We start from the raw sequence: 15,207 nt of genomic DNA, 5'->3' as shown, positions 1-15,207 counted from the left end.
CTTTATTTATAGTGAAATAAACCTAAGAGACCCTAATGCGTAAATGCCAAAAATACTACAAAATCAAATCAAATCTCTAATTATTTCCTAAATAAACCTAATAAATTCCAAGACCCCTGTCAAACTCATGGCGGTGCACGTCATGATATTGCTAACAAGCAGATGCAAATGCAAGCTCCTTTAGGAGGACACAAGGCAAGCTCCTTAGGTAGACACAACAAGGCAAGCTCCATTAAACGGACACGACAAGACAAGCTCCGTTAGGCGGACAAGCGATTCAAATGAGCACTTCGAGTTCGAGCGAACAAGCAAGCAAACAGACAAGCAATCAAGCAATTCTAGCATTCAACCATTTGGCAAGCAAGAAGATTTCGACGAACGATCCAACTAATAATCAGGTATACAACATCACTTGAGTGGTCATTAGTCCAAACACTCAAGTAATCGTGATGGTGGGGAACCAGGAGATCCAATACAAGCTCAACAATAACCATTCCTATATCAACCATGTGGGCTCCAAACAAACCAGGCCGACATCAGCTTCAATCAACAAGTGTAGATGGGCAAACAGTAGGCCCACGTGGACCTCAGTCAAAAGCAACCAAATTAACAATTCTTGCCTTCGTCCTGGGCCCAAACAAACAACCAATTTGTCTGTTTTAAAAAAAAAAAATACAAAAACAAATTTGTCTCCTCTTTTTTTTTTGGGAATTTTCTTTTCGTTTTTTTTTCTTTCAACAGCAGTACGACAGATGTGGTGCAACACGGTGGTTCGGGTTGCAGTAACAGTGAGCAACCGGGTCTTGGTTCGTCGATGCATGATCTTGGCACGGTGTTCGTCGATGCAGGTTCTGGGTTGTACGAAAAAGATGCTGTTGAAGGGAGCAACGTGTGTTTTATACAGGCTTCAAACAGGCACTATACGATGACGATATGGGCTGGAGGTTCATCAGGACGCTGTAGCAAGCAGCAACAGAGGTTCAAGACAGGCGCGAGATGGTGATTTGTCAGGGTCTCAGTCAAATCTGGGCATACACGGGTCAGGCAGCGGCAGTCTTGAGATGCAGAGGTACAGCGGAGTAACGGTGGCGGTGCGGTGCGGATGATACGATGCTACTAGCAGGCTGGCGCACAGACTAAACTTTTTTCATAAAAAAAAAAAACTAAACCTTATCAAAACTGATACCGAGCAAACTAACACACAAACTGATACGAAGAAGAGGAAAGTGACAAGACAATACAAACTGGCTACTAAGAACAGATTCAACCCCAAAGGATTAAACATGGTCTGATATCAAGTTGAAAGTCAAAGATCAACAATATAAAACTAGGAAGAATACTTTTTATAATCGAAAATATTGAGAGCCCTACATAACTCGAAGACTGCAGCTTGGCTAACTTTTTTTCAAACTAAGTTACAAACTCTATTTATAGTGAAATAAACCTAAGAACCCTAATGTGTAAATGCCAAAAATACTCTACTAAAAAATCAAATCAAATCGCTAATTAATTTCTTAAATAAACCTAATAAATTCCAATAGGATCCTTTAGCTGCTGTTCGACCTCTGGCTGCTGCAACACATGGAGGTCGGTAATCCAGTTTTATTCATTCTTCCTTGAAGATTCATTCTTTACTGTAAGAACCAACTGCCACTAGCAGATTTATGTTGTGTGAAAGTACAATTAGTATGAACAAGTAAACTGCTATATATGGTTTTAGGCTTCGTCAAATTTGAGAGGTTACAGAGACAGCTCTGGTGCTCATGCTTGGGGGAAGTTTTTGAGTATTTAACACAAGACATCACTCCACGTGTTGAAACAAATTCTCGTGTTACAATTCAAGTGAAATAGGAATGTCAAGCAGAAGATGCCAAAACGTGGAGCAAGGCAGAAGATACAAATTAGTTGCAGATATTTCAGTTTTGGATTGGGCTTTCTATTTTAATGTTGTATGTGCTTGAGTTTGAATACCAATGACGTAGACCCTGAGCCCAATTGTCCAAACACCTACTGATTGCCAAAATATACCCCCACTTTTATTGTTTTCCTACAAGTCTCTTGCGTGAGCTACCTAATCAACCCTTCACAACGATGGCCGTGGGCCACCTAAAACCCTATTCAACCATGCACAAGTCATTCTTTTTATAGCAGAGCTACATGCTTTTTCGATTTAAGATTTAAAACCTTCTCGTTGACCACTCCGTCCAGCTGATTCAAAATCGAATCAATTTTTTGCAGTTTGGTCCTCAAAATCTCTCTCAGTTTTCCATGGAGGTCCCCAAGGACAAGCCGGCTGCTGTGTTTCTCGATCGGACATCTCGCACCACCCGAGGGAAGAGGTAACAAAATTGACCGAATCATTCGACAAGGATTGAAACTTGGGACTCAATTTCTGAGAATTAACCTTCTTTTATATATATATATATATATATATATATATATATATATATATATATATATATATATATTAGGAGTCCTATATTTGATAGGAGTCGGATTTGTATTTATTCTTTCCTTAGTGATATATATATAGACACACACACAATATATATCTATATCTATATATATTTACATTTATATCGTAACCCTAACGATCAATAGGTACGAAACTTCAGCCATTCGCCTTCTACTATTATGGCGGGTGATGATGGAGAATTGCCGATCTTGTCCTCCAAGAACGACGATATAATCGTCGAGATACTTTCATGGCTACCGGTCGTATCTCTCCTCCGATTCCGTTGTGTATGCAAGTCATGGCGCGCCTTAATCACTACTCCCCAGTTCGTTGCCAAGCACCGAGCACATGCCAACGACAACAACAAGAATGTGCTGATTCTCACGAAACCGGACTGGCCGCCACCATACCCGCCACTCCCCTCTGGATCTCCTCTACTGATTGACTACCAATCACTGAAGGAGAATGTTGCCGCCTGCGCCTCTGCCTCTTCATCAGCGATACGAAACATTGAAGCTGAATTTCCAGATGATACTACCCTCAACGATTCATTACTTGTGGGTTCTTGCAATGGTCTCATCTGCCTACAACTTAAGCCTCCACCTGAATACTATTACTATGATAAATACTATGAAAAAATAAGACTTCTCTTGTGGAACCCTAGTACCAGAACAGCCCGTAAGTTACCGGACATTGATTGGTTTTTTTTTCAAACCATTGTATTACGGATTCGGCTACGATTCCACCACTCAAGACTACAAGGTCCTTTTGGGCGATATAGATGGCAAAGATAGATTTGCTGCAATCTTCTCACTCAAAGCGGGTTCATGGAAGATTGTTGTAGACTCCCATGCGGCCTCGTTATATTATAAAAATGGGCGAGGGTGCTTCTTAAATGGAGCTCTACATTGGAATTACCAGAAAATACATTGGAATGACCGGAATCACCATATAGAGAGGACAACAATAATCACCTCCTTTGATTTCGCACAGGAGAAATTTCATTCGTTTTCCTCTATTAGGCATAAAGGATATGGTCGGGCGAAAGTGGGGACTATTGGAAATCGTCTCTGCTTTCACACTTTCTGCTATGATTCCAAAAATCTTCCTGACCGTGAGGACACTGGCCTTACCATATGGGTGATGATGGAATATGGGGTCGATCAATCTTGGACTATTTTCGCAAAAATTCGCCACCCTTCTAATGTGTTGTGGTTGAATCCGTTATTCCTCGACGATGGTGCACTTTTGATGGAATCGAATCAATGTGACTTGGTATTATATATGCCTAAGGAAGATACATGCAAGATTGTGCTCGACAATGCTGATGTTGAAGAATTGAGACCTTCGTCTTCGTCTGGGTATGCAGAAATGGTTGCGTACGTAGGCACTTTGGTTTCACCGGTGACTGGTGGCGGTTAGCTCATACATTCGTCCTCGTCTCTCTTTTGCTCTTTTTATTAATTTAACAATGTAATTTCAAGGTAGCGAGTGCTATTTAATGTTATTAAGAATTATATTACTAATCTATTCTTCTTTTCATGATCATGTACGAGACCAAATTTAGATTTATATTACTTACTCTTGATCTATTTCTCTTTTCATAATCATGTACAAGAACAAAAGGACATACATAGCCCCATCGATATAATTCCAGGGGCAGAGGCACTTGCTTTGGATGAGGCCTCAGACTCTTTATTTGTCTGACCGCTTAATGCAGAAATCTCTGGGACTAATGAACCTTCCAAACATCCTGCATGTGACCAATTGGACAACCATTTATACCTCTGAAAGGTTCTAGCAGTCACAAATTTGAAATCAGTAACATTTCCAACATACTTGCCGTCTTTGTGAATCTTGTTCTTCTTCGGGGAATAAATATCGCCACATCATTCTGTACATTGCCTCGGTTAAATGAATCCTGAGAGGAAAGATCTCTACCTACAGTATTAAAAATAAATGTTGAGAAAGCAAATATTGTTTTGCCAAGGCAAGATACACAAACCCAAGCCTCTTTATTACCAGACAAACGGTTGATATAAGGCAAGCTAGATTCCATGCACTGCATACATGTTCTTTTATGATAGTATTACTGGTCAAACACTCTAGGTTATGAAAGGAATTTGGGTGCCCATAACCCGACCTTCTCCCAAAGAACTCTCCTCCGCATATCTCTCTATCCAACCAAATTACCCGAAACAAACATACAACAGCACAATTATACAAAATTCCTGCCCTACTTGTGCCACTGCAAGTCAGAAGGATTACAGAAACGGAGAGTTTGTGTGGGTACATTCGTCCGTCAAAAGAGAGTTTTTATAAATTGAGTATCTAAAAGACGAGTAGATTTCAATTCATAGAATACAATGATGCTCAGTTCTCACCATGTCATTGATCTCAGCCTCGGCAAAAGATTTACCATCAACAATCATGCTCCAAACCACTTTGTTAATTTGCAAAGAAATGCGCATAGCATAGGATGGACTTTTGTTCTTCTCTTTTTCAATCGGGCGTAGCCTTATGTAGAGCCATTCTTAATGATGCATATGATGCTTTCCTTGACTTTTTGGAATTCACAAGCTCTCTTTTAAGTCCTTGCACCTGGAAAGAGAAAACCAATGTTGTTTAAATCTCTAATTATGTAATGAAGAACCAAAAACTAAAACATCCATACAAGTACAAATAATAAACAAAATAAATGAGATGTTAAGATAGATTCTTTGAGAAAAAGACCATATTCTAGTGATGAAAGAAAATCAATTCGGAGTAGCAAGCTTCTGTGTAAAAAGGCCATCATCTAATGTTTGAAGCTACATTAATCCTTATAAGCCTTAGAATAGAAACTTTTGAATAGGAAACTCATATTTGATGTTTATTAGTATGAAACTTGGGAAATTTTTTCTTTAGAATAGCATGAAGTGCAAGAAAAGTATTATAATACTTAGTAGTTATTATTAATTACGAGTCAAAGGGGAGAAAGAAAGGGGCGCTCCAATCAGGTGGAGAAGTTTAAAGGAGACATTCAGACTATGCACATGAAAGTGAAGCCTAAGATCTTTGTGCAAACAAGTCAGACCCAAAGCACTTAAAAAGCGTGGTGTGTTAGAAGAATAGAAAACAAAATGTTAGCATAGGATGGCAGATGCCAAGTATTTATAAGAAAAATCTGGCTACAATGATCATTCAAGTATAAGTATAACACACATGACTGTAGCCTTGTAAGGAGGCTGATGCCATTATACCTACATCTTGAAAATCATATTGGACAAAAAAGAATCCTGCAATGGTGGAACCATTAACCACATGAAGAAGAAAATATTGGAATAAAAGGCCAACAATACCTAAATGCTGGTCACTTACTTTTAGAAAAAATCATTTTACTATACTGTCAAATAGGAAATAGATTTTAGTAAAACTGAAATGCAGAAGTGCTTTCAAAAAGAAAATACTAATCCATACCAACCACATAGGAAAAATTCATTTCTATAATTAATCAATTATCGTCCAACTTTGTTTGCATAGTTTTCTATATTTTTATGTCTATTGTTTATCCCAAAAATACATAATATGACACAATTTGAGAAGGAGAGTAATCAAATTAAAAATAAAAAGGATGCAAATCCTCACTTGGGAAGCCGTGCAAAGAGAAGATTTGTTAACACATCCAGCATAACCTGAAACTGGCGAGAAGTCATAGTTGCCGTAATATTACAGGAATTGAAAATCAGCTCTTTCAAGGGCTTAATCGGCAAGAAAAATATTCAAATGCGAGGGAAGTGCTTAATAAATGTGAACATTCACACACCAGGCTGGGATAACAGCTTCAATATTGAAAGATGATCACTTGGATATGTATGTTATACCATACATACACACCTCAATTTATGCAAATAAATATGCATTCAAGCATACATTTACCTACTATATATATATATAAAAGGTGACCAACATATGCGCATAATGAAGGGCCAAATCACCTTTAACTCTGGAGTTCCACCTTTGTGCCATGTGTACCGGAAGTATATATCACAGGGCATAAAAACTCTCTCAAGTAATGCACCAGTACGTTTAACTTTTGGGAGCTTCTACGTATCTTTGGAAGCCACTGCAATCCAGCACCCTGGATCAACATCTGTTGGCGCAACATGAGCTTGAACATATTCCAACATAACAGAAAACTCCATGAGTTTCCATGTCATTTCAGGTTCACATTCTGGAATATTTACATTCCCAGTACCAAGTGCTCGCTTGAGCATCTCAGAGCCAACCTGAAGGACTGAATGAAAAGACCTAGCCAAGACCAGGCCACTACCAGCAGCAAGCAGAAATCTTCCCTGTTTAGCAAAAAGGCAATCATCCTCAAATGAAATTACATTTTTTTTTTTATTTCTTGCATAGTTCAAACAATTGAAGAGCGCATAATGCATGAGCAGCACATATTTCTCTCATGGCCTGGACCTCTCAAAAATTTAATGTTTTTCCAGTGAACTTTACGGACAACAATTTCTGATATGTAATGACATACTGCAAATGACAAGATACTAACAATCTGACTTGTAACATTTTCTTATTAAATTTAATAGAGAGCAAGATCTTTCTATCTAAAACATTATTTGATAAATATAGACGGTAATAAGAATACCAAAACCAAGTGACGAAAATTCTAAACAACTCACATTTGCATCTTCTGAGTGAAGATTAAATTGTGGCTCAATAACATTCACCATGAAATGACAAGTCCCATCCTCCTCAGAATCATTTGTGTCTCTATTCTTTGCTACAATCATGGGAAACAAATGCCACTTAGTAAAAATTTTGGTCTATAAAACAAGTTAGTGTCCATGACATTCATCACAATAAAGTTAACAATATTTATTTAAAAAGTCCTGTTTCCTTTTGAATTTTTTTCCTATAAAAAAACAAAAAGAAAAGCCCAGGAAATCCAAAAGTACACTTCTAAATACAAGTTTAACACATTTGCAAATTGGACATAAAAATATAAGTAATTCAGATTTCACAGGGTGGAAAATTTACCAACTACAGCAGATGACGAGTTCCCAACTGCAACAGATGGAGAGTTACCAGATGTCGCAGATGATGAGTTCCCAACTGCAAGGACATGAAAGAATCACATCAAGACCCAAATATCAATCTTGATATACATACAAAGGAAGGTTTGATACACTTTCAAATATGACTACAGGGTCTGATCACAGAAGACCAAAGAATGGTTTTTCATTTTGACAAGAAGAACCTGGGAATCATTTTATCCAGGAAAAGAAAAGGTGAAGGATATTCAGCACCTCTTGATGAATGATATCGCTAGGGTCTCTAGGCAATTATTTTTCATTAGTTTTCCCCTTCTTCTTTTTTTCGGCCTTGGGCCTCAACTGGACCCAAACAAAAGGTGAAATACAGGCAACGCATACAAGCAGTCTACAAAAGATATTAAGGCAGCTTATGTGAACAAATCCAAAACAAGTATTTTAACCTAAGAAATATGCGCACAAGCCCTGTTTCTTTATTGTCTTTTAGCTATAAAATGTCTCCTTTTCAGAAAAGGGAAAAAGAAATATGCCACCGAAAAAACAGGAAGGACCTGGTCATCTAAACCCCACAATGTCCTCTTAAGACTTTTTTATGTCCGCATGCATGCACGTAGCAATAGATGCAAGTATTTAGTCCTTAATTATCCAAGAAGATGGATTATATGAAATCAAATAAACTTACAATTCCACTTCACAAACAATATTCTTAGCGCATGACCAAAAGGAGATGCATTGACATTTTACAAGATTGAAATGAACGAAGATGGATAATATTATCCCTGCATTTGACATTTTACAAGACATTTACACTGATTCTTGTCCAAAGAGTGGGGACAACATTACTGACTACTTCAAGATGACTAGACGAAGATGACATATTGGCACATTAACTAGCTATTTAACTTTTTTTGAAACATATAATCACTCATCGACAATCACAATTGACGACTTGATGTTGGACCAGAAAAACCACTTTGAACGTGTTGGTTAACCCAAAGGAATGACCTGTCCGCATAGTAGATTATTTAAGCTTTGGAAAATTAGTAAATCTTTACTTTTATTTCATAAAGAGACGTTACTAAAAAGAAGAGAGGTGAAATTAAGCTGGAGGATATGAGTAATCCTTCAGCTACTTTGTCGAACTATCTGACCAAACGTCAAGTTTTGCAGCACGGACGTTCATCACTTGCAATTCCAGTTTTGTTCTTTTTTTTTTTTTTTTTTTTTTTTAATCATGGCAGGCTTGGCCAACAGAAAATAATTGGAAAAAACAATGTTCCTGTAATCAAGAGGTGTCTAAGGATTTTCTTTCTTTTAATATTTTCTCCCCAAAAATAGCACCTGGCAAAGCAAATTTACATATGCTAAACCTAAATCAAAAGAAGCGTAACAAACGGAATATGTCACTTTGCAAATTACCTGCTGTACAAGTACAAGACGACCTTCACATTTACCAGAAGTACCACACAGAAGAGGAGATGCATAATCACGTAGCTGAACGACAAGAGAACCTGCGTGCAAGAGAACATTACTCTCATATAGTCGAGAAAATGGAATATCACTTTCAAGACAAACCGGATCTAGCGTCTTTATGACCTCTATCATCCCATCATCTCCGCCATCAATCCTTGTCAAGGTTACATCTAAGTCTCTTGCTGTTATGGAAAGAAGAGAAGTCCTGGAAGTAGTTGGCTTAAAACCAGACTGAAACCTTCCCTACAGGCACCTGAACCTTCAGATGGTGCTAGATTGTTGCATGCCCTGTAATACGATTTGAATAATTGTTTATAAATTTCTCCTTGCATCTCGCTAACTGCCGACCCCACTTAGTGGAAAAAGGCTTTGTTGTTGTTGTTGTTGTTGTATCTCGCTAACTGCTGATGGATCTTGTACGTCAATCTCAATTCCATTAAAGAAAGTTTTTCTTCCTTGAGTAGAATCTACTGTTTCGGTTGTTTTAGGAATCTGGTTGGCTTTGGAAACAAATTCATCAAGAAACTTCAACCTAACAGCTAACTCAGATGCCTCATTCTTCATCAGCCGATAATGTTCATCAAGCCAACCTTGCAGCGGTTCTTCTTCAATATCAGCAGTTAACTTTCGTATGCCAAACTTTAAACAGCCAAATTTCATTGAACCAGGCTTCTTAGGTTTTGAGGTATCTTTCTTCGTGGGAAAGATGAGACTAGTTCTAGCAGCACTTACAAGCTTCAAAGCGCGCAACATTTCTTCAACAGAATCATCAATGGCGCGCAATTTTAACCTATATGGCAAGCAAATATGAACATCAAGGCCTTGAATTACCCAATCCCATGTTGCAGCTACAGGTGTTTTTGCGTCGGAAGGGCATGAGGCACTAGGAATACGTGAAATTTGCGTCCGGCTACTTTTTAATACTCTGGAACCGTTAAAACTAAGCATAAGCCCTTCAAGAAGTACACCTATACGGGCATTCTCAGAAAAAAATTGATTGTAGCTGAACCATTGCATCAAACCCATCACCAGCCTCAGCAAATATGGAAAGCATTTCCACATCTACAGCAAAAATAGATTCCCTCTTCTTGGACTTGTCTAAATTCACTGGTTCTGCAATGACTTCTTTTTTCTGGTCAGACACTTGTCTAAATTCACTGGTTCTGCAATGACTTCTTTTTTCTGGTTAGAACCCTTCATGCCAGGGGCATCTTCATTGCCATGTCTCTGAAGCTTCTGATTATGTACAACTAACTTCAACTGTAGTCCAAGTTCAACTAGTGATAATTGTACATCAGGTTCCCACCTAACTGTAATTGAATCAAAACCTAGTTCAAGAATAAGCTGTGGAAAATCAACAATTGGAGGAATCCAGAAAATCCTCCAACCCAGTTCAAGATCAAAGCTGTGGAAAGTCAACAAGCGCAACAAAATACGTGCCGATTCACCCACTACCAAAGCCAAAGATCATCTACCACATGAAGCTCTTTGTGGTCCAATTTCAACCTTCAAGATCAAGCCTCGACGGCCCTTGAAGAAATTTCAAACAAAGTTCAAGATCAAGCCTCAACGGCCCTTGAAGAAATTTCAAACAAAGTTCAAGATCAAGCCTCAACGGCCCTTGAAGAAATCTCAAGCCCAATTCAAGATCAAGCCTCAACGGCCCTTGAAGAAATCTCCAGCCCAATTCAAGATCAAGCCTCGACGGCTCTTGGATCGACATCTACAGTAAGGGACTTCAAAACGCATCTCCTACACGCGACAAGCACATGTATACAACGCACCTTGAAGTGGGGGCATTTGTAGACATCGAAATTTCGGTAAATAAATGTTGACCGATAAATCAAAGTGTCAACGCTCATGTATTACATAAAATTTACACGTAGCGTGTGACTCAACGAAAATTGAAATGAGTTGGAAAAGTCATCAAATAGGACACGTGTCAACACCTGGCAGAAACGACTTATTTCATCTGGGATATTATATTCAAAATTAGGCCTTGGAAAATTCTATAAATACAAGCCCATTTCATTCATTTGAAGGGGGGAGGAACCAAAATCATTAGGCAAAACTCTTGAAGCTCTGAAGCTCTGAAACTCCAAGCTCTCAAGCATCCAGGTTTCCCGAAGAATCAAGAAAGCGTTCTTTGTTCATCGTTCATCCTAAGATCAAGCTCCAACGGCCCTTTGGATCAACAATCATCCACCAATTCAAGATCAAGCCCCGACGGCCCTTGAAGAAAGTGTTCCTCGTTCTTCGTTCATCGTTCTTCCAAGATCAAGCCCCAACGGCCCTTTGGATCAACAATCATCCACCAATTCAAGATCAAGCCCCGACAGCCCCTTAAAGAAAGTGTTCTTCATTCTTCGTTCATCGTTCTTCCAAGACCAAGCCCCAACGGCCCTTGGATCAACCATCCACCAATTCAAGATCAAGCCTCGACGGCCCTTGAAGAAAGCACCATCGTTCATCATCCGTTCATCCAAGATCAAGCCCCAACGGCCATTTGGATCAACAAACGTCGACAAATCCACACACATCCAACCGTTCTTCAAGATTAAGCCCAAAAGCCCTTGAAGATATGTTCATCACTGTTTCTTCAAGATCAAGCCCAAAAGCCCTTGAAGATCCGTTCATCACTGTTCTTCAAAGATAAAGCCCAAAAGCCCCTTTGAAGATCCGCTCAAATCCATCTTCAAGATCAAGCCCAAAAGCCCTTGGAGATCCGTTCATCACTGTTCTTCAAAGATCAAGCCCAAAGGCTCCTTGAAGATCCGCTCAAATCCACTTTCAAAGATCAAGCCCACGGCCCTTAAAGAACGTTCATCCAAGATCAAGCCTCGACGGCCCTTGGATCAATCGCACATCCACAAATACACACCTTACGGAGATCGAATCAGAGGATCAAAATAGAGAGAGATTGTAACCCAAAATCATCTAAATACAAATATTTGTTTGTGCGCGTTGTTCTTGTCTCTTTCGTTTCAGGAATTTTCCGTGTTCACAAATATATCCTCAAAGAATTCTGCATCCGCTGATTCTAATATAGTGTTGACATGTATGTCAAAAATCGAAGATTTCACAACAAGGAACCTATAAGCAGCACTATTATTTGCATATCCAATAAATACACAATCAATAGTTTTAGGTCCTAGTTTTGTTCTTTTGGGCAACGGAACTTGCACCTTTGCTAAGCAACCCCACACTTTGAGGGTTTTATAAGTGGGTTTATGTCCTTTCCATAGTTCATAAGGTGACTCGTCAATCTTTTTTAGAGGAACCTTGTTCAATATGGTATTTGCAGTAAGTAAAGCTTCACCCCACAAACTGTGTGGAAGCCCAGAACTATTTAACATGGAATTAATCATATCTTTGAATGTTCTATTTTTTCTTTCGGCAACACCATTTTGTTGTGGTGTGTATGGAGTCGTTGTTTGATGTATAATTCCATGTTGTGCACAAAAATCTGAGAAGGCAGTAGACTCATACTCTCCTCCTCTATCGGATCTAAGTGCTTTGATTTTTCTCTCAAGTTGATTTTCAACTTCGGCTTTATATGTCTTAAACATATTCAAAGCTTCGTCCTTGCTATGAATCAAATAAACATAGCAATACTTACTGCAATCATCAATGAAATGAAAAAGCAGTGTGCAATGCTGTTAAAGTGACGTTTTGGGCTTATTTGGGCTTTGTGGCATCCAAAATGTTTTCTTTTGCTAACTTGGAGAGGACGTTCTAAGCTTTGATTCAAGTAGTTTTGGGCTAGATTTAGAGCCTTGAGGTCCAGAAACATGGCTGATTGGTTGGGCAAATATCTCATGTTTGATTAGGATTATGTTTATTAGTTTCTCTATTAGATTTTGTTTCCTAGGTTTTGAAAGATCTATTCTAGGTTACCTATTGAAGGAGTCTGTTTATCCAAACAAGATTGAATCTTCATCATCTGAGACTAACTACAATAACAACAAGAATTGCAACTCTGTTTGGAAATTGATGAGAATAGCGTCTGCCACCAAGGAGTTTCCCAAGAAAAGCAATTAATGAAAATGAAGTCAACACTAGAAGAATATTGTGTAAAGCTGACGGTCAAAGGTTAAGGATGCTGAAGATTCATTCTACTGATTCACACGAGTACCCTCAGTGGGAACGAGTCTGAGAACTTTGATTCGATCCCACCAATTACCATTTACTAACTGTTGTCACAACTAGCACTTACTCGCTTCCTCTAATATACATTTCGAATGCTCCGAGCAATTTTCGAGAGATATAATTATGCCCGCCATTCCTAGGGAACACATGTTGCATAATGATATCACCGATTCAGAACTCCAGTTGGTTTTCACCAATTCATACCATTAAGATTTTTCCGTTTCCCAAGATTTTGATGTAGAGCCGACTCTGCCCGCAATTCCTAGGGAACGCATGTTGCAGAGTGTCATCGCCTTGATCAGACTTCCTCAACTGAGATTTCTAAAACACGTCGCTTCCAAATAACAATGACTTTGCTCACCAAGGAATGCACATGGTAGAGTAACGATCCGATGTGAAAGTTATCCAACAAATCAAACACGTCACTGCTGAGGCATAATCCTGACACGAATTCTTGTATTTCAACCAGAAGGTGACAATTCAAACCGAGAAAGGTTTGCACAACTGCGAAGAATGGCACCAAATCAGGAAGTCGTGACATCCAAATGACGTTAGGACTAACACACTACTACAGTGACAGAAGATCCTAAGTATACTTTGAACAAACCACGCTCTAATACCAATTATATTCTAAGCATGATTTCATAATTATGTTCTACTCAATAAGCATGTTATCTCAAAGCATTTCATAGAACATAATTGTGAAATCATGCTTTTCATGTATGCATTTCTACTATTAAAACATGCATTTTAGAAGGGGTCCACTCACCATACACCGTTGGTGCAAAGCCTTACCAAAAGGAAATAACTGAATCACCGCTAACAATTGCACTTATTCATACAAAGTGTACATTTAGTCAAACTCTACTCAAACGATTAAATTTGGGTAAACAAACTTCAGAAACAGGTCCAGGATATCACAAATTAGCTTAGGAAAGGTCCTGAACGAAAACAGAAAAAGTTAACGGTCAACTGGGTCAAACGGGCCGGTCAACGGGTTCGGGTCAACCCAGGTCAAAGGTCAACCGGGTTTGGGTTTGGATCCAGGTTAAGGTTTTGGGTTTAGACTGGATCTAGGGTTTGGGTTTTAGGGCAATTGGGTCGAGGGCCCTAGTTCTCAAATGGCCCTTGAAAAGGTCCTGGGTTTAGATTATACGAGCTCATGGCCTTATTTCCTCACGGCCTGAAGGCCTAATAAGAAGGAATGGGTTTGGGGTTTAGCGAAGTGGGCTGAACAGGTCTCTGGGCTCGGGCCCTCAACAATACACGGCCCAAAAGGCCCTTAGAATTTAAAGTAAAACAAAACAAACTAAATAAATAAAAGAGAATTGGGCTTGGGTTTAGGCACGACCCAAAGGGCCTGGTTCGATTAGTTTTGGGTTTGGTAGCAGCGGCTCGAAGGCCTGGGTTCTGTTCTTCTACACGGCCTTAAAGGCCATTGGCCGAATGGAAACGAATGCCGGAGCTTCTACAGCTTCGGCCAATTGCAAACGATAACTCTAGGCTCTGATCTAGGTACCAAAACGAAGGTAAAGGTGAGGGGAAAGAGATTATACCATTTCCAAGGCATGCTGTGGTCGGAGCTCGTGCGGAGTTTCGTCTGGTAATCCATGGTCCACACCAGAAACTGGGTTTCCTTCCCAAGCCATTTCTCTACAAATCCTTGACCACAACAAGTATATCTCTTAACAATCTCATTCAAGCATTAAACTAAAACGGAGAGAGGGGGAAACCCGTGAATTACCCAGCTAGAAGGAGGAGGAACCTCGCCGGAGTTCCTCTAAATTCCACGTAGATGAAGAGAAGGAGGGAGATGGCGGTGCTGTTGTCATTCTTTATAGTTATGGGTATGTGGGTGTGTGTTCTTGTCAGAGAGAATAGCACCGAGAGAGAGATATTAGCAAAGAGAGTTTCGAAGAGAGAAAGGGAGGGAAGGTTGAGAGAGAAAGCTTAGGAGAGAGAGTGAGTTTGAAAGAGAAAGAAGAGAGGTGAGAGAGAGACACGGAGGACAAAAATCAGAGGGTGGGCTCCTTGGGCTCACCAATAAGGTCCAAAATCCATTTTAAAAATAAAAATGGGGGT

At 39.3% G+C, this 15,207-nt stretch overlaps 1 protein-coding gene, 2 long non-coding RNA genes and 1 pseudogene across 4 annotated transcripts; 1 reads left to right on the top strand and 3 right to left on the bottom strand.

Annotated features, from left to right (window-relative positions):
- Positions 1-2,634: 2,634 nt before the first annotated feature.
- Positions 2,635-3,877, top strand: LOC139198130 (F-box/kelch-repeat protein At3g06240-like). Its single transcript, XM_070826392.1, has 2 exons — positions 2,635-3,028; positions 3,120-3,877. Exons 1-2 carry the CDS (start codon positions 2,635-2,637, stop codon positions 3,875-3,877), a joined length of 1,152 nt encoding a protein of 383 aa, XP_070682493.1.
- A 132-nt stretch (positions 3,878-4,009) lies between these two features.
- On the bottom strand, positions 4,010-6,575 carry LOC139197921 (uncharacterized). Of its 2 annotated transcripts, XR_011583322.1 has the most exons (4): positions 6,433-6,575; positions 4,840-5,056; positions 4,295-4,396; positions 4,010-4,208 (listed from the first exon to the last, which is right to left on the bottom strand). It is a non-coding gene; the product is annotated as an uncharacterized lncRNA (long non-coding RNA). The 2 variants fall into 2 exon arrangements; XR_011583321.1 differs by lacking the exons at positions 4,010-4,208; positions 4,295-4,396 and adding an exon at positions 6,083-6,135 and having other exon boundaries at positions 4,921-5,056; positions 6,433-6,559.
- A 74-nt stretch (positions 6,576-6,649) lies between these two features.
- On the bottom strand, positions 6,650-7,628 carry LOC139197920 (uncharacterized). The gene is made up of 3 exons (XR_011583320.1): positions 7,490-7,628; positions 7,132-7,232; positions 6,650-6,789 (listed from the first exon to the last, which is right to left on the bottom strand). It is a non-coding gene; the product is annotated as an uncharacterized lncRNA (long non-coding RNA).
- Positions 7,629-8,918: 1,290 nt separating this feature from the next.
- Positions 8,919-10,054, bottom strand: LOC139198129 (protein SABRE-like; annotated as a pseudogene).
- Between the last annotated feature and the right edge of the window lie 5,153 nt (positions 10,055-15,207).

The sequence above is a fragment of the Malus domestica genome, chromosome 08 (genome assembly GCF_042453785.1).
Source record: "Malus domestica chromosome 08, GDT2T_hap1".
Taxonomy (NCBI): domain Eukaryota; kingdom Viridiplantae; phylum Streptophyta; class Magnoliopsida; order Rosales; family Rosaceae; genus Malus; species Malus domestica.
Note: the sequence above shows the minus strand (reverse complement) of the source record. Positions and strands in the feature narration are given on the sequence as shown.

Coding starts and splice junctions, on each gene's coding strand:
- LOC139198130 (XM_070826392.1), top strand. CDS start 2,635: ATGGCGGGTGATGATGGAGAATTGCCGATCTTGTCCTCCAAGAACGAC. Junction 3,029..3,119: donor ACTTGTGGGTTCTTGCAATG/GTCTCATCTGCC, acceptor GTGGAACCCTAG/TACCAGAACAGCCCGTAAGT.